Source organism: Pleurodeles waltl, chromosome 11 (genome assembly GCF_031143425.1).
Source record: "Pleurodeles waltl isolate 20211129_DDA chromosome 11, aPleWal1.hap1.20221129, whole genome shotgun sequence".
NCBI classification, from domain to species: Eukaryota; Metazoa; Chordata; class Amphibia; order Caudata; family Salamandridae; genus Pleurodeles; species Pleurodeles waltl.
Window position 1 is genome coordinate 97,899,203 of NC_090450.1, and position 19,094 is coordinate 97,918,296.

General features: G+C 44.9%; 1 protein-coding gene across 1 annotated transcript in view; it reads left to right on the top strand.

Moving 5' to 3' along the window:
- The window catches only part of LOC138265472 (transient receptor potential cation channel subfamily V member 6-like), a 223,294-nt gene that overhangs the window by 43,579 nt on the left and 160,621 nt on the right, over nucleotides 1-19,094 (top strand). The window contains exon 5 of the mRNA XM_069213212.1: nucleotides 13,342-13,464. Coding sequence (XP_069069313.1) covers nucleotides 13,342-13,464 — 123 coding nt within the window. The remainder of the gene's footprint in view (nucleotides 1-13,341; nucleotides 13,465-19,094) is intronic.

The window sequence follows — 19,094 nt, forward strand, 5'->3', positions numbered from 1 at the left end:
TGGAATAGCATACAATGGAGTGGCATAGGGTGGAATAGTGTAGAGTTGAGTAGCATTGACTAGAGTGTTGTACAGAGGAGTGGCTTACAGTGGAGTACTGTAGAGTGTAATAGCATGGAGTGGCATAAAGTGGGATAGCGTATAGTGTAGTAGCATATAATCAATTGTCATGAAGTAAAATGGGTAAGACTAGAGTGGTGTGGTATGGAGTACAGTGTAATACCACACAAGGGAGGGGAGTACAGTGCAGTGGAGTGGAGTGGAATACCATACAGTAGGGGGAAAGAACTCAAGTTGCATACAGTGGAATAGTATAGAATGGACCACCATACAGTGGAATAGTTTAGAGTGGAGTAGAGTGGAATTGAGTAGAGTAGAATAGCAAAGAGTCGAGTGGCGTACAGTGGAGTGGGGTTGACTTGAGTAGTGTACAGTGGAGTGGGGGTAGAGCAAAAAGGCATATAGTGGAGTGGTGTCCAATGGACTAGCGTAGAGCGGAGTAGCATATAGTGGAGTGGCATACAGTGGAATAGCGTAGAGTGGAATAGTGTATAGTAGAGTAGTGCAGACTGGAATAGCATATAGTGGAGCAGCGTACAGTGAAGTGGTGTAGAATGGCATATAGTTGAGTAGTATCCAATGTAATAGCATAAAATGGAGTGGCGTAGAGTGAAGTGGCATACACTGGAGTTGCAAACAGTGGAGTAGCATACTATGGAGTGGCATGCAGTGGAATAGCACAGAGTGGAGTAGCATACTGTGGAATGGCATAAAGTGGAATAGCACTGGAGTAGTTTATAGCGAAGTGGCATATAGTGAAGTGGCATACACTGAAGAAGCACAGAGTGGAGTTGCGTACAATATAATAGCATAGAATGGACTGGCATAGAGGGTATTGTGAGTGGAGTGGCGTAGAAGAGTGTGTTGTACAGTGGAATAGCATACAGTGGAATGTGGTAGGCTGGAGTGGCATAAAGTTCAAAAGAGTAGAGTGTAGTGGCATACAGTAGAATGGCATAGAGTGGAATAGCATATAGTAGAGTAGTATCCAGTGGAGTGGCATACAGTGGAGTGACGACTGGAGTGGCGTACAGTGGCACTGCGAACAGTGTAAAAGTGTAGAGTTGAGCCTCATACAGTGTAGAGGCATAGTTTGCAGTGGCATACAGTAGAATAGCATATAGTGAAGTGTCTACAGTGGCGTGGCATACTGATGTATGTGAAATTTAGCAGCAATGTAGATTGTGGTGTGCAGAGCAATACAAAACAGCGAATTGCACTGCCTTTTGTTTCTCCAGATTTACCAATCAACGCAGGGCATGAATTGTGGCATTGCATTTCTTAGTATATCTGACTTAAGTATTGCCTTGCCCATACAACACCATGAGTGACACAAGGTTACCATAATCCAATAATACAGCTATGCCTTACAGTTTGGGCCATGGTATACCTTGATAACTTTGCAGTATACCATGGTGCATGGCGATGACAAGCCAGTGTATTAATTGGGTATTGGGTGTTTTAGAGAATGAAGAGGCAGCCATATAGTTTTTACAACACTTTAGCTGTGTTCAGTGTTAGGGCCTTAGAGACAGGTAAATAGTAGGTCCCTCCTATTACCACTTTATTAAAATGGTACTAGGTGGGAAAATATATTTATATTTACATATTTTTAAATACGTTTACAGCAATGTACTGCGGTAGTTTCACAACATTTTGTGACATTTCTCAAACATACCATGGTGACATATCTCACTAAGATTAAATGCCTTATAACTTAATTATTACTTACCCTACTTAACTGCAGTACCCAAAAAGTATCATCTCTGCACCATAATGTGTAATCCTGCCAAATTTCATGTAAATCCATTCAGCCATTTTCACTCTCCATCACAGACCATAGTCTATGGAAAATGCATTGGTGAATGCTTTGGTGGAAAAATGCATTTTGGGACCTTCTTTTTTCTTTGCTCCCCCTAAATGAATCACCACAACAATTTACAATGTCCCAAAATGTACAAGATGCTATATGTCTGGAAAGTTTTGTGATGATTTGTCAAATGGTTGGAAAGTTATTAGGGAGCTAATATTCGAGGAATTCCCATCTTTGGGAATGCTAACTAAAACTACAGAGCGGCAATCAGCTTTAATATGATTTCTTTCTTTTTATCTTTTGTGTTTATGTATTAGTTTTTTTGGTTTTGTTAGACCTGGCATCCTTGGTGTGGTCTCCCCTACCTTCTTGCCTCTACTTCCCAGGTCATTGCTGTGTGTTGGACTCTGTTTTTGCTGTTTTTGTTACTCTGGGCACTTTACCACTGCTGACCAGTGCTAAAGTGCAAGTGCTCCCTATGTGTAAATTGTATGTGTAACTGGCTTTTCCATAATTAGCATATTTGATTTGTTAGTAAGTCCCTAGTAAAGTGCACTAGAGTTGCCCATGGCCTGTAAATCAAATGCTACTAGTGGGCCTGCAAAACTGATTGTGCCACCCACATGAGTAGCCCTGTAACCATGGCTCAGACCTGCCACTGCAGTGTCTGTGTGCAGTTTTTAACCTGCCAATTTGACTTGGCAGGTGTACCCACTTGCCAGGCCTAAACCCTCCCTTTGTATACATGTAAGGCACCACTACGTTAGGCCCTAGGTAGCCCCATGGGCAGGGTGCAGTGCATGTTAAAGGTAGAGCATGTACCTGTGTTTTTTCACATGTCCAAACAGTGAAATACTGCCAAATTTGGTTTTCACTGTTGCAAGGCCTAGCTCTCTCATAGGTTACCACGGGAACTGCCTTTAAATATGCAGTTTCCCTTTGAGAGCAGATGCAAAATATGGTGTTTGGGGTCTCTGAACTCACAATTTAAAAATTTTTTTTTTAGTAAAGGCGTTTTTTAGATTGCTAGTTTGAAAATGCCACTTTTAGAAAGTGGGCATTTTCTTGCTTAAACCATTCTGTGACTCTGCCTATTTGTGGATATCTTGTCTGGGTCAGACTGGCAGTTTGGTTGTTTGTGCATCTCCACTAGACAGTGATACAAAGGGTGCTGGGGTGTAATCTGCTTATCCTGATTGGCCATCTCGGCTAGGATGGACAGAGGAGTGGTCACTTACACCTGAAAGGGCTATGCCTGCCCTCACACAAAGCAGTCTTCAACCCCCTGGTGTGTGTCTGGAGCCAGGCCTGGACAAGGCAGAATCCTGTAAACAACAGAGACTTTTCTTTGAAGTTGGGCAACTTCAAAGGCAGAAAGGGGTATAAGTATTACACACAAAACCCCAGACTTCAGATTACTTCAAGGATTCCAGAGGATCCTCTGCCAGGAGAAGAGCTGAGGAGAAGCGCTGCCCCTGCCTGTGACTGTGTTTTGTTGAGCTATCCTGCAGTTGCAGCTTTTGCCTGTGCTAGGGGACAAAGACTGGACTTTGTTATGCATTCCTGCTTGAGGGGTATCTCCAAGGGCTTGGACTGAGCTTGACTCTTGTTTTTGAAGCCTCAGGGACAGCTAAGGCTTCACCAACCAGTATCTGAGTCTGCATGCTGTGGACTCTAGCTTGCCAGGGTGCCATTCCAGTTCCTGAGCCCCGGGATGTGAGTTTCTGGTGAAAATCCTGTGAAACAACGCTGGACAACTCCATGCAACTTAGCTAAGGATGCCGCTTTACGAAGCCTGCAATGCTGCCTGAATCTGTGGACCTCGCCTAGGCACGGCGACCGCACCACCAGTGTAGGCCAAACGTCGCTGCAGCCGCTGACCTCCACATGAACTTGTGAATTGAAGTGTCGTACACGCGAGGTTCGTGACACCGGACTCCGTCCCAGCGCCTGTGACCCTGTGACTAGATCACGACCCTGTGAGGTCGCCCCACAGAATCGTGACTTCACCGGACTTTACAGGATGTGCACAGAGACCGACTCCTCGCAACTGATGCCCCCTCGCCTCCACCACTCCGCAGCAAGGAGCCGATGCCTCTTCGTGCGCCTCCGCTCCTTCAGCCGGCATCACCGGTCCCAACGCCGCATCGGATTCAGCAACATCTCGTTCCCCGACTCTGTGCACAGGCCTGTTTTCCACACATTTTACGAAGGTACTGTACCTGGGGGTCCGTCTGACTCAGTAAACGGTGCCAGTGGCGTTGCATTGTGGGAAACAACTCCATCACAATGCCACTTTAACATCAGATTGCAGCATTTGTGCCTCTAGGCACTCTTTTTGTGTTTTTAATTGCTAAAGACATATTTTCACTTGTGTGTGGTGGATTTTTATCGCATTTGGTCTTGTTTTAGCTAGATAAATATCTACTATTTTTCTAAACCTGTGTGGTGTTCATTGTGTAGTGTTTCACTGTATTATTGTGTGTGTTTGTACAAAAACTTTACAACATGTCTCTGGGTTAAGCCAAGTCAAGCTACCAAGGGGGTGAGCGGGGGTTAACCAGGTGTGTTTCTCCTTTACCCCAACTAGAGTGTGGGTCCTTGCTTGGGCAGGGGGCAATCTGACTGCCAACTAAAGACCCCATTTCTGTCAGGTGTACATAATCATGTGACCATAAATATGTCTTTTAGTTCTTAATGTAGTAGTTCTGACACTTTACATATGCAGTCTAGGTTATTTTTGGACTTCCTTGCTACTTTTAGTAGAATTGTGATACGTATGAAGGCCACAGTGAATAAAAAAGTCAATCATTGTTATTCTTATAACAATTGAGATTATTTCTTTTTACTTAGTGGCCAATTGTCATGTCCTCCAGATAGTAGTTTGTGTGGCTCACTGCTAGGGCAATTTTTCATTTTGTTGTACAGGAATACAAAAGAAAGATGATTTTTGTTTGGCTTGCTGGACCAATTTTGTGAGCCAGGGAGCATGAAAAGAAAACTTCTGTATATTAAGATGTATGCTATTCCTCATTTATTTGTTTATCGGTTTACATTAGCATGTGACCATAAATGGGTCTTGCAGTTGTTCATATAGTAAATCTGAAACTTTACAGATTCACTTTAGTTTATTTTTTGGGCTTCGTTGCTACCTTTAGTGGTATTGTTCTACAAAATACCACTAAGTTGAGAAACCTTATAACTTAACATTTACTTACTCTACTTACCTGCAGTACCCCCACAGAATCATCTGTTCCCCCTAACATGTAGTACTGCAAAATTAAAACACAAATCCATCTGAAATTGTTTGCGCTATTAGAAATACAACAATTAATGGAAAATGCATTGGGTTTCAAGCCCTCCTTTTTTTCATGGCACCCCCTTATCCAAACTCTGTGAAACTTTCAGTCCTCACAAAAGTAAATGAGAGCAGCAGATCTGCAAAGTTTCACACACATTTGTCAAAAGGGTGCAAAGTTATAAAGGGATAAAAATGAGAGAATACTTTCAAGATTAAAGAAATTCCCATAAAAGTGTATGGTACCTTTAAAGGATATTGAGCTACAGCTGATACAAATGAGATCTAGAAAGTGCTAGGTGAACTGAGTTGAGTAACAACAAGCACTAAACCCCATCAAAAATGATAACAACTGGTTGAATAGTGATCCAACCTTCTTCACAAAATGTGCCATGAAAGTAGAAAGGTAATGGTACAAGCTACTCAAAATTGGTAGCCATATTAAGGTTGACCACTACAGGTAGGAAGTTAGTAGAATGAAATGCAGCTATCCAACATTTTTTCAACAGTGACATTGAAGAATGTCTGCCTTCATTTGCGTGGTCAAAGGAGAAATAAAATATGTGAAGCTATAAAATATATTATAGTGCTGAGCAAAATGCTCTTCCTTAGCCTCTCTCTAGAGCAGATATGTTGGTCATGATAACATTATCCCTGTGTTCAGTCACTCTTTCTGATGGAAACCTCTAACCACAAATTCCTCACCATAGAATAATCCTCAGGGATAAGAACGGATCCAGAAAATCTTGAGCAGTACCTCTACGTGCCAGTAGGTGGTGTAGAAAGGATTGGTGTCATCAACGTTAGAAATGATGTGTGAGGTGCCTAAATAGGCACCACCCCAGCACACTGACATCTGTTCCTTTCTTTCTTTGCAAACAGTGTTGACCAGAGAGTTACCTCAGTCTCTTTTTGACCACCATTTTCGGCTTTTTGCCAACTCTTTTTGAGCAGCTTGCTCCCAGTGTGCTCTGGACACCCTAACAAACCCACAGGTTTTAAGCCTTGTGGGGAGTGTCACAGACAGATATCTGTTTGTGATCACCACTTGGTCTGCCTCTGGTGCCTGATGTCATACCATGACTCCAGTGCCTGTGCCAACTGTTGGTTGATGCACTGAAGGAAACTCACGAGAAAGTAATTAAGCTACTAGAGGTGTGGTGCAAGTAGGTAAGAAATCTTTTCCGATCCTGCAGAACACCTAAGACCCAGTCACAGAGTCGATCTCACGATCAGCCATTTTCAAAGTCCACATCATCCTCCTCAGAAGTCGGGTAAGTTAAAGAAGCAGAAGAAGAAGTACATGTGTACTTCCCCTTTTCTCCCTCAGTTTCGTAATTCTAGGCCCCACTTCTGCAGTCTTCCATTGGACGCGGAATAGCTCCTTACCTCACTGATTTCCCGAGAGCCAGAGTGACCCCTTCCCAACTTAAGGAGCTTTACGTGGCCATGCAATCCAGTTTTGGGGCCCTGGTGCACCTTTGGGCCCCATGGACCCAAGAGGCACTCAAGCTGCTGTACCGCTCGTGAGCCTGCTTCCAACATCAACTGGGCCCTCTGGATCCTCCTCGGGATCTGGACCGACTCTGGTACTAAGGCCTACACCATAGTGTGCCACCTTGATGCCACACCCGATTTCGCCTGTGCCACCTGATGATGTAGACCCCATTGTCCTATCTGCCTCCCAAATGACTCAACATCGACCCAGGAACCCTTCGGACCATGTCAACTGCCCTGCTCAGACACTCTGTCACTGGTCTTTGGCAGGCCTAGTACAGAATTGGACTTTGTGGGGGTCAATGATGATGAAGCCTATCAATTATTTCACCCCTCTGACAAGTTGGCCTACCCTACCAAGACGACAATCGGTATGGGGAGCTGAGTGATAGCAGTGGATTGGGCACGTCTCTAGATGCTAGCCTGCTCTTGTTTCTGGGACTACCATGGAGGAAGATGTATCCTTCACTAAAGTGGTGAGGGAGGCGGGGCGAGCATCCTAGACCTGCAGCTTCCCTCCACGCAGGATAAAAATAATGTCTTAACAGAGGTGCCTCAGCCAGGGCTGTCCCCTATGGACCAGCTGTTTTCCCTCAATGAAGCCTTCACTAATACTTTCCTGGAGACTTAAGCCAAATCCACAAAGATGTTCCAGTGCACAGGATAATTGCCTGTCGCCACTACCCCAGTCCTGTGGACCCAGCTTTTCTCACCCAGCACCCAAGACCACCAAACTTCATCCCAGCACATTCCCCACCGGTCCTCTGGATAGAGAATCCCATGTGGTGTGGGTTGGTGTGGGAATGTCCAGAAGGAGAGTCCAGGACATTCAGGCTAGGATCCTGATATTTCCACCTCTGGCCTGGATTTCGGTCAGACTGACTCTGAGGCTGGGGTTTTGATGTCCTCCTGCATCCTGATAATGAAGCATGTCCAATGACACATGCGGTTCTGTAGTAGGACCTGAAGTCCCAATGAGCCCTGCATCAGGGGAATCTCTCCGACTTGGTCCAGATTTTGAAGGAGACTGCAAAAGATCTGCAATGGTGGCTAACAAACCACCGTTGGAAAGGTGGAACCCCCCCCTCCCTTCCCTTCCCCACCCTCAACTGACAGTTGTATTCGATGCATCACTTCTGGGTTGTGGCGGCCACTTGGGAGAGGTAAAGATCAGAGAACTCTGGTTCCAGGCGGAGTCCAGGCTCCAAATCAGTCTTCTAGTGCGGAGGGTGATTCGCTTGGCTTTGAAAGCCTTACTCCAGGTTTTAACAGACAACACTATCACCATTTGGTGTTGCAACAAACAGGGTTTTCGGTCTCAGGGGCGACTAGGCTAGAGTGACAGGACATCTTGCTGGTCATGCAGCAACCGGTGGGATCTCTGGACACCATGACAAACAAACTGAGCAACAAATGCTTTGTGGATCACAAATGGCATCTACTCCAGGAGGTGGCACATGGTCTCTTCCGAGAATGGGAAGAACCTTTGTTAGATCAATACACCACCACGGAGAACTCACAAATGTCAGCTCTTCTGCATGTTCAAGTTACCAAGACAGCTCTCGCTTGGAGACTCATTATGTTTAGACTGGAACATGGGACTCCTGCATGCCTTTCTACCGATACTGCTCCTGCCCCGAGTTCTTGACTGGGCCCAACCCCTGAACATGAGCATCTGTCTTCTGATCAGACTGCCTCTTTGGGAGGGCCATCTGTTGCATCAGCAGGGAAGGATCCTCAACCCGAACCTATGCACATTCCACCTTCATGATTTTAGACTGAGTGGTGAAAGTTGAATGCCTTTGACCTGCCTCCTGATGTCATTCTGGTAGCCATGCATCCCTCAGCAAAAGCTGTATATGCGGGCCTTTGGGACAAATATGTAGCTTGATGTTCCGCCCATTATGTTGATCCACTTTTGCCCTCCTTGTTGAAGGTTTTGCTGTTTGTACAGTTCTCAGCCTGGCAAGGCCTTGCCCAGGGCACTGTTAAAAATTACCTTTAAGCCATATCTGCTTTTTTGCATTTTCTGGTTCAGCCCTTAGTGTTTAGGTCAACTTTTGTTTTTATATAGAGGTTTGCCATATTTGTTTTCCCTCCTACCATTTTCATCATACTCCAATACAACCTTAATTTGGTCCTAATGTTTCTTATGGGCTTCCCATTTGAGCCTCTATATAGCTGTCCTCTAAGATTCCTGACTCTTAGGACAGAATTTTTAGTGGCCATTACATGGCTAGGAGGGTCAGAGAGCTTCAAGTTCTTTCAGGTAATCATCCATATACATGCTTCTACCTGAAGCAACTGGTTCTTCAGGCTAAGGCCTCCTTCCAAAGGTGGTTCCTGTTCCATTTTGGGGGAAACATCACATAGCTGACATTTTTCGGTCCCCCCCATCCTTCTAAGGAAGAAGAGAGGCCCCACTGTCTGGATCCAAAAAGAGCTCTGTCCTTTTTATTGATCACATCAAAAAATCACTGCGTGGACGATCAACGCTTTTCCACATTCACAGGAGTGAAAAACTGCAAGGCAGTGCAGAAGAGAACCATTTCTTGATGGACCTTACTTGGCTTTCAAATGTGCTATGCACTAACTAAAAAGCAGCCTCCCAGTGGATGGTGGGCCCACTCCACCAGGACCAAGGCCAGTACTGCTGCACTAACACATGCGATACCTGTCCTGGACATTTGCCAATCTGCTACATGGGCGTCCCTGAACACGTATATGAAGCACTTCTGTTTGGCCAGTCCGGTCTGTTGGGTAGGGCATTTTCTCTGTTTAGTCCTCCAGGATTTCATGGGCTGAGCAAGTTCACAGTCCCATCACCAGGAGGTGTTGCTTGGGTAGTATCCATTCTAAGGTGACGAATCTGCAGTTAAAAGTCTCTATTAGAAATACAAGTTACTTACCTTCGATAACGCTTCTTCTGGTAGAACAAAAGAAACTGATGTCAGCCCCTGGCTATTTTCTGGAGGAATGTTTTTGAAAACTTGAACAAAAGATAAATGGAATGAGATGGCATCATGTATAAGTATTGAGAGGAAATGCCCTCGAAGGAAATGATACCAAACCCCATTACCTCTTGAATATAAGACTGTTTACCTGACAAAGGTTCAGCAGCTTATTTTTTGCAAAAGACTCCAGTGCTAAGAGTTACAAAATTTATATAAATTAATTTTATCTGTGTATGATTTTATAACATTGTGAATTTGTTATGTGTCTGTCTGTACATTGTGTAGTAATACAGTTATGTATTGAGTAATGTTTTATGTTGTAACCCACCGTTTGATTAGAGTGAAACAGGGAGACACAAAACACTAAAATAAATAGGAATAATATCTGACATTAATTGTCCTCAATGACTAATTGACGTTTTCATTTGAGAGATATATTTCTTTATAAGATTTATCCCCTCTGTATATTCATTAAGGTGTTTTGTGTTTTTGGCCCAGATACAGTGGGGTTACCGGGCCTCCCCCTTTTTTGGTGTAGGTCAGCCCCTGGGGGTGGCACCTAGATCTATATCTCTGCTCATATTACTTTTAATGCGGCAGATGCAGAGAGGATCGATACCACCTACCAGACCCCAGTGGTACTGCTCATGCTTTTCTGAATCCGGTTGGATGCCCATGGAATATTCTGAGGTGAGGAATGTGTGGTTAAATAGAGTCTCTACCACATAAAATGTTACCAAAGGTAAGTAGCTTGTTCTTACAGTTCCATGGGGGTTAATACAGCAGACACAACACAGGTATAAGTAGAGAGAGCGAGATAGTGAAGGGAGAAGAGAGATAGACATAAGGGAAAGAGGAGAAAGAGATTATAGGGAGAAGTAAGAGAAAGCTAACAGAGAATGAATGGATGGCTGGAAAGGGATGCAAGAAAACAGGAGGGGAAAAAAGGAAGGAAGAAGGGCTTATATGAAAATATTTGCCAGGACCGCTTTTGGTTCTCATTACAGACTTGCATACTCTATCCATATTCTGGATGCTCTGCAGACAACCTTCCATCCATTACACAGTGGACTTGCTTGGCAGCAGTAACAAACAATACACATAAACATCTGATTAAAAGAATATTTTTTTGTGCTCTTATTCGACTTTTCAGCTGTGTTTGTAAAACTTTATTCGCAAGTCCTTATGGGAAAGGATAAAAACACGTTCATTACACTCTGCACTCACATTGGTTGTGCCTTTCCTGCCTAACGGAGAGGTTAAAGTCACTGCAGGGCAGACCTCCTTTCCTCTACTGTGTAGCAAAGTCCACACTAAAGGAATGTTAACCATTCCATTCTATGTATAACTCTGACGCGTTCAGATGTCCCTATGCAGATGGGTGGGCGTTTCTTCTATATGTTCATGCAGAGAAAAGCCATTTATACCTGAGTGTCCAAGAGAACATGCTAATCAACTTTGAAACTATTTTTTAACACAGCCCGAGCTAGATAAATGCAAATATTTTCTGAGAATGGCAACTTACTATCACTACCAACCTAACCAAATAAACTCCTCGTGTCTGAGAAGGATAGTTGTGAATCGAAGACTAAGAGCACTTTTTGGACTACCAAAGCGCAGAACCTGCAAGTTATCTTGGGCTACGACGAATTTGTGGAATCAGGACTGTCAAGTGGGAGGGGCAGATGGGACATTATTCCTCAGGCACTGAGCTTTTTCAGGGCGTTGCTGTCGAGCTGCATTTGCTCACAGATTTTAAATAAAGCCTGCCTTTTTAAATTAATGATAACACAGCTAATACCATTAGAAGGCACCAGATGCTGTAATTGCTGTGTCACGTTTTCCCTGCATGACACGTATTTTTAAACTTAGAAATAGCTTTTTGGCCTTTGTTGACCTGGTCCCTGTAAAAACCTGGAATGTCTGTTTGAAATCTCAGGTTAGCTATGATTTTTTTCCTGTGGTTTATTATTGCTGAAGAATCTGAGGATGTAAAACAATTTGTTAAATCAGAAAATGTAATCAAAGGCATTAGCCCTGTTATCGAAATTGGTCAATTTATTTTATTTTTGCTTTATAAAGGGCAGCATGTGGGCCAACGTGTGCAGTTTGCAGAAACATGATGGCTTGCACTCCAGATCTACCGGACATGTTGAGGTCAGGAGTGAGTGCTTCTATGTAGATGGAATTAATGATGGCGGATGGCGTGATGTTATCCTCAGCTGTGTTCGTTTGATGATACCCCACGTCTGAATTCTGTGCGCTCTGACTAGGGGAATGTTTCTGATTTTTGTGGTTTTGTTGAAGTGGTGTCTTATCTTAGCCATTAACAATTGATTGATGGTTGCACTGCGTATTGGTGAATCGCGTAGCTATCAGACATATCATTTAATACCATCCAATAAGGTTTTTCTTGTAGTGGCTTCTGTGACATTTGACTTCTTTTTGCAGTGGTGTTGAGTCTTCTGCGTGTGGGCCTAAGAGCCTCAAAATCGTGCTCTGTGTGTGAGCCTGCATCACTTAGTGGCAATGTTTGTGGATTCTTGTGTGTTTTTTGTAAGTTTTTGTAGATTTGTTGAGGAGGAACACTGCAAATGAGCTGTTCTTATACTGATGAACAGTGGTTACTTGATCTTCCTCAGCAGGGGTTTATGTGATGCACTCAGTGGCACTTTAGTGGGCAGGTGGCAGAAACCATGTGATTTTTTTTTAACCTTCGCTGGGCTTTTATAGTCTGTCTGTTTTGGTTAGTCATTATTCCAGTGCTTGGGGTTCGCAAGACTCTCTTCTGCTCTGGGAACATTTACTGGTTGAGCTTATAGGCCTTTGTTGTTTTGTCACCTCTGCACAGAAAGCAAAAGATTTCTGTGAGGAAAGGACTTTCATAGTCGTAAGCAAAAACCTTTGTAACTTATAGAACGCCCACTTTATTCGTTTTTTTCCTCTTTCCGGTTGCTGGTCACGGTTATTTGCTTTCAGTGGCCGAGTGTGCAGGTCCTTCAGTTTTTATACTTAAACTACCGAAAAGGCTTTCTCAAGTTGTGATTGGTCGTTTGTTGTTCTTGTGAGCACAGGTCACCTGACATTCCTATGCAACGGTTTCCGGGTGATTTTCAGTGGTCCCAGAGGCAGCATTGGACATTTCTCTACAGACGTGCATAGGTTGCTTTCAATGATTTAGATAATACTCAAAGCAAAACTATTTGGGACAGTTGCAATCAATACCATATCCCAGCCGTTATTCACATTTGATGCATTTTTAATTTCAGTTCAGTTCAATTGAGTTTTCAATTAATTAATTAATAATTTAGACTTCTATAAACTAGCGTAAATACTTTTTTCTTTTTGGTTTTCAGGCTAATCTCGTTTTTTTGTATTTGTTACAAACCCCTTACAAAGTGTAATTGGGCATAAACGTGACCGAGCTGTCACATACATTGCCCAACTTTTGCTTGCGGCAAATGAAATCGTATATCCCACCCATGAAGCATTGCCGCAGTCCAGTCACATGCCACTGATCACCAACCACTTCTACATGACATTAAGCAGGTAACAGCAAAGGATGAGTGTCCACTAGCACACTTAGTCATTCATTCATTCGCTCACATTTTGCAATTGTAATGTTCAATTAGCTATAATTCTGTAAATATTTTAATTGTAAAAAAAAAAAATTGTGATTGCACGAGTAGATTTCTCATTACCTGCTTATTTCTTTACAGGGAACCTTGGAGAAACTATTTTGCACATTGCGCTACTTAACAACAACTTGGAAGTTGCAGAAATAATTATGGATATGGTGCCTTCTTTAATTAATGAACCAATGGATTGTGACATATATAGAGGTATTATAGATCAGCACGTACTTCTTCCAATGAATAGAGACTGAAGTCTACTGTTTTTTTTCTTACACCTTTTTCACTAGTTGTGAAAATGAAAAGACAACGACTGCTTTAAGGAATGTGAGTGATGTGACAGAGCTGGTACATCATCGAAGATAGCATAAGTTAATGAGACCGGCGTAGAAGTAGTAAGGACCTGATTTACAGTTTTGCAGATTGATTACTCCATCACAAATACAGATACCAGTTCGCCTTATTACAAGTGTGATAGCATATAATGCATGTGAGAGATTCGATAATTATTTGGGGTGGGTGACCGCCCATCTTAAGGAATAATTACAAGCCCTGTCTGGGTGGACCCTCAAAGTCACTATATGAGCCTTAATCCAACCCCCTGGTAGCCAATGCATGGAGCAGACAGTCTTAACTGAGGGCAATGTGTAAAGTATTTATGTATTACTGGGGGTGTGGCCATCTGGCAGCAATGGCGGATGCATAATTCCTGGGTTCCTGGAATTGGGCAGCAACATATACTAAGGGTGGCAACAGCGTCCCACAACAAAGGGACGGAGAGTGGCATGGCTGGGGCTTGCGTCTGGGAACTGCTGAGGGGGAATTTCACCCCAAAACAGCCTCGCCAGCCTGGCTGACTAGTACCCCTGAAGAGCACACAATATGGAGGACGGTGGTGAATGGGGTCGGATTGGACTACAGCGCTGATCCCCAAGCACTACTGCGGTGGGCGACTGAGTCTCAGAGACAGCGCGGTGACCATGCCGATGGAGCAGTGAGTGCTGGACAGGAGCCAGTACTGGTAGCGTCCGCCCTCGGGTGCCGGACTGAGAAGGAGGTGGAGTGGTATTGAGCACCCACGCCCCACTTGCGATTTGGGAGCCACAGAGCTGGGTTCGGTGGCCCACGGGCAAAGATGGTGCCCAGATGTGCCATGGGGCTACCGGAGACCTTGTTCCTGGCTGGGACTGCCTGGACGATATTCCTGGTGCCACAGGAGGTGTAGGGTGGAGAGATGCCAGACTGCTGCGCTCCATGCTAGAGAGCCTTCCCCTCTGTGTTGATCATTTCCGTCCCTTCAATCCCGGCCAACGATCTCCCCCTGCTGGCCTCGATGCACTGGCACATTCAAGGAGCACAAGAGGTGGGAAGACACAGCTGTGACGGCTCAGGTTGGTGGGGCCTTGGGCCTGATGGACGCTTGAATCTGCAGAGTGCAGCTGGTGATGCTTGGTGGCACCAGTGGCGGCCTAGTATGAGGCCACCCAGGATGTTAGATCAGTTGATAGGTGGGCGGTGCCTGGTTGGGACCCGGGGGAGCCCGGCTTGCTCTTGCTGATGGGCCATAACCTTCCCCGTCATTTGAGGAAAAGCAGAGAGGACTGAGGCCTGGGATTGCCGGGGCTACCCCCCGCAGACCTGACCACTAAGCTGTGGTGGAGTTGCTTGAGAGGGTGGGCCCCATCCCTACTGGAGTTGCTCGGGTCTCTTGGCCCACGGGACTCTGAATAACGTGGCACTCATGGGGTGCTGACTTGTAGCTGCTGATTTACCATAGTGGGAGACTGTTCCCTTGTGCCCCGTGTGCCAGTGCAGGTACTCTGGTTGTGGCCAGGAGCCTCCTCTCTGTGTCTCCGGTTGTGGACACTCAGGCATGAGAGAGAGTCATGGGAAGCGCCAAGGCCAGGAGTGATTGGCTGGTCCCTTTGGTGGACCCCATGTGCCCCCGTCAGAGGGCTCCTCCTCTAAGACACCGGACCTGGACATACCCTCATCAGAGGACTCCCCCTATAGACGAACTAGAACAGATCTTGCAGGAGATACAGGATTCACATATGGTCATGGAGTAAAAACTAGGGGCCATCACCACTGAAGTAAGTCTACTGAAAGATGACCATTGCAAGTTTTCAATAGAGGAAGCACCACTGAATTAACCCTTGCAACATTATCTCCTGGCATTAAGAATTAACCACACGGGTTTCCCAGCTGCAACGCCAAGTTCAAGTGTTACAGGACCTCACCGAGGATGTGGAGGAGAGAGATAGCCACGATAATGTGTGCATAATAGAATTCCCCGAGGGGGCAGAGGGAGCAGACACCATGCGATTCATGAAGAGCTGGTTTTCAACAGTGGTGGCTACTATGGGCCTCTCCAACATGTTCGTAGTTGAACGGGCGCACAGAGTCCCTACTAGGAAACCAATCCCTGGGGCGCAAGCACCTATCCTAGTAGAGAACATCAAATTCTCCCTCTTTCCACACTAAACCATCTCCGTGCAACACAGGTGGGCCTCCTTCCAGTAGGTCAAAAGGATGCTTCGAACAGTGGGCTTAACATATGCACTACTTTCCCAGCAAAATTAAAATCGCTCCATAACCGACTCACTACATTTTTGAAACCCCAGAGGACACTATGTGCTGGCTGGAGAAACACTTTCCCGATTCCTCTAAAACCAGTGCAGTCAGATCCCTCCTCCAAAAAGGCAAAACAAGCCCTTAGGGTACAAAGACGAACCACAGCAGCACGACCTGCGGGAATGGACAGGGGTCCCCTTCCCTTCAGCAGGGGCTGGAAGGACAGCTGGAGGCCTTACGATTGCAACCACTCTGAGGACCACATGACAGCCCATCAGCTCCAGCCCATCGCAGTAGAGCACCTTGGACTCTGAAACAAATGGGAGTGAGGCGTTGTTCCCGATGATAACTCCGCAGACAGCAGAAGAACTATAAGAAAGATCCACTACATCATAACAACTCTGAGGCGAGGGTCACAAAGATGCTACCGCATGGATAACCAAGGCTGATCCTTCTTTTACAGCAGTGACCTTCCCCTAAGGCCCGTTCAGTCCTGGCAGCTGCGGTACACAACGCGCTCCCATAGGTGGGGCTACAGGATCCTTTATACTTAGCTGTTCAAGCACCCTAACTAAATCTTGATAAATATCTCTTCTATATCTGGAACATGCAGATTCGGTGCCCGGGGTCAGAGTGGCTCATGGGTAGCCTTTCACATGTGCAACGTTATATTATTGTTTGTTGTCACACAAGGCCTTATGTGACCCCATAGCATAGGCCAATGTTTCTCACTGTTTGGACTGTTATACCTTTGTTTACAGATTTGGTTGAACGATGGATAGTTTGGGGAATGTTTTAACTGGTTTAGCTGTGTCACTTGGATGCTGGGAAGGAGGACTGGGGTTGTGTGCAATGAGCAATGGTTATTTCACTAATGATCCGGTGAGAGCATGATACCGATGACTAAGCAGTATACTTTGATAACATGGAACATACAGGGCAATGGGCAATGAATAAACAACACAGGATACTAGCTCAGTTGAACAGATGTCAGGCACATGTCCCCTTTCTACAAGAAATGCACCTGGTCATGCCTGAGGCTACCAAAGTACGTAACTTTGGAGCAGACAGATCAGATACACTTCTGCCATGATAAATACATCTTGACCTTCTTCCCACACTGATCTTAACGATCGACACCCCGACCCTAGACAGATATTAATACAGCCTTCCGCAATTACTATAGAGAAATATACTCACCCCACCCTCCTACAGACTCGGACACTATACAGGAAGTGGGTGCAACTTCCTAAGTAGAGGCAAATGATGGGGAGGCCCTTTCTCTGCCACTAATGGTGACTGAAGTTAGGAGAGTCCTGAAGGAGCTTGCATGCAATAAAACAACGGGGTCGGATGACCTTCCAGTAGAGTTTTATTCCACATACGCCACCCATTAAAGCCCACAATTAGTATGACTATTTAACTCGGCCCTTGAGATTGGCTAGCTCCTCCCTACAACCAGGGAAGCATCGTTGACATCACTGTTAAAACCTGGGAGGTCCCCCAGGGCAATATCCTCGTATCGCCCATTGTCTATATTGAACACCGAACACAAAATCCTCAGCAAACTCTTGGCTCGTAGTCTCCTACCGCTGCTTCCATGGCTGATACACATAGGCCAATCGACTTTGTACCTCGCTGAAGCAGGTCTTTTAATATTCTATGCCTTTTTCGAATTATAGTTGCAAGTAAGCACCTATATCCGCATGCAGGTTGTATCTCCCTAGCTATCAGACAAGCTTTTGATTCATTACACTGGGTCTATATGCTAAGACCCCTCCATTACTTTGGCATTACCCAGGCTTACATTAATTGGGTAAAACTATTTTACATTACCCCAGAGCTCGGGCACGTGCAGATCCATATATATTTCAAGAATACCCAGTATGGAAGGGCACAAGACAAGGGTGCCCCCTTTCACTGCTACTCTTTATCCTAGCGGTTGAACCCTTAGCCCAAATAATCCGACAAGAGATAGCACACAAAGGGATTCATATAGGCAACACCATCCATACTATTTCACCCTACGCCGATGATATGATTTTGTATTTAAAAGATCTCTGAGAAACACAAGCAGACATGTCCCAAATATTTTGGATCTTCTGAACTCTCTCAGCCCTTCATATGAATGCTGGTGAATTTTGAACATACTCTTTCACCGGTACTTATTTGAAACCCACGTTACACTTTGGTGACCATGAAATACCAGTAGCCCCTTGCACCTTTCGGTATCTTGGGGTCCAAATATACCGATCTGGCTCGGACCTATTAGAGGGAAACCTCTCACGCACAATGTAAACACTTAAATCACAAGTCACTTTCTGGACTATGCTGCCTGTGGTGGTGGCCGGGCGGGTAGACTTGGCCAAGGTGGTAATGCTACTGTGCTTATTATACCATTTTGTAAACTTACCAATTAATATTCCTGCACAGACCTTCTGACCCTTAAATACTATACTGACAGATTTGATATGGGGGCGGGGCACCGCAGAGTCAACTTCTCCAAACTACAACTCCCCACAGACCGCAGTGGCATGGGTGTTCCTGATTTCAAAGCATATTGTATAACAGGACAATTACAATGGCTATCATATTGGCTTGCATGTCATAATCTATTTGAGATGGACTACATCACATTGCAGATAGAACAAGGCCAACTACACCGTTTAATCCACCCAGATATCCCAACATTACCCTCACACATGTTATTATTACGTGTGGCTCTGAAGTCCTGGAAACTAGCCATAAAATACAGTGCGGTTAAGTCTCTGTATGCACCTAATGTACCCCTGCAGGGACTCCACACTGCATCGGGCACATTAACTAGAGGTAGACTTGAACCCTGGGAGTGGGAGGGGGGTTACTACATCCAGGGACCTCTTTGCAGAGTGCTCCTTGGTGATACATGAGTATTTCGTAAACGCACATATTCTCCAAAATTCACTTTTCCTTACACATGTGAGCATCATCAGATATGTGCATAAACACTGGACGCTCGATGGTCAGGAACTGCCAACCTATGAGTTACTTCAGGCTCTACATACAGTGGGACACAGACAACATCTTGTGCAATGGTTCTACAGGAGCCTCAGAGCTCAGCTCATGGTGCCAATTACATCCTTAAGAGACCAATTGGAGGCAGATGTGTCCAAGACATTTTCAGATAAGGAATGGAAGTCAATCCTTGAATACCCTAGCAAAGTTTCTTGTAATACGAGATTTAACTTAATCCAATATGTCATGTTACACAGCCATATCTAATGCCT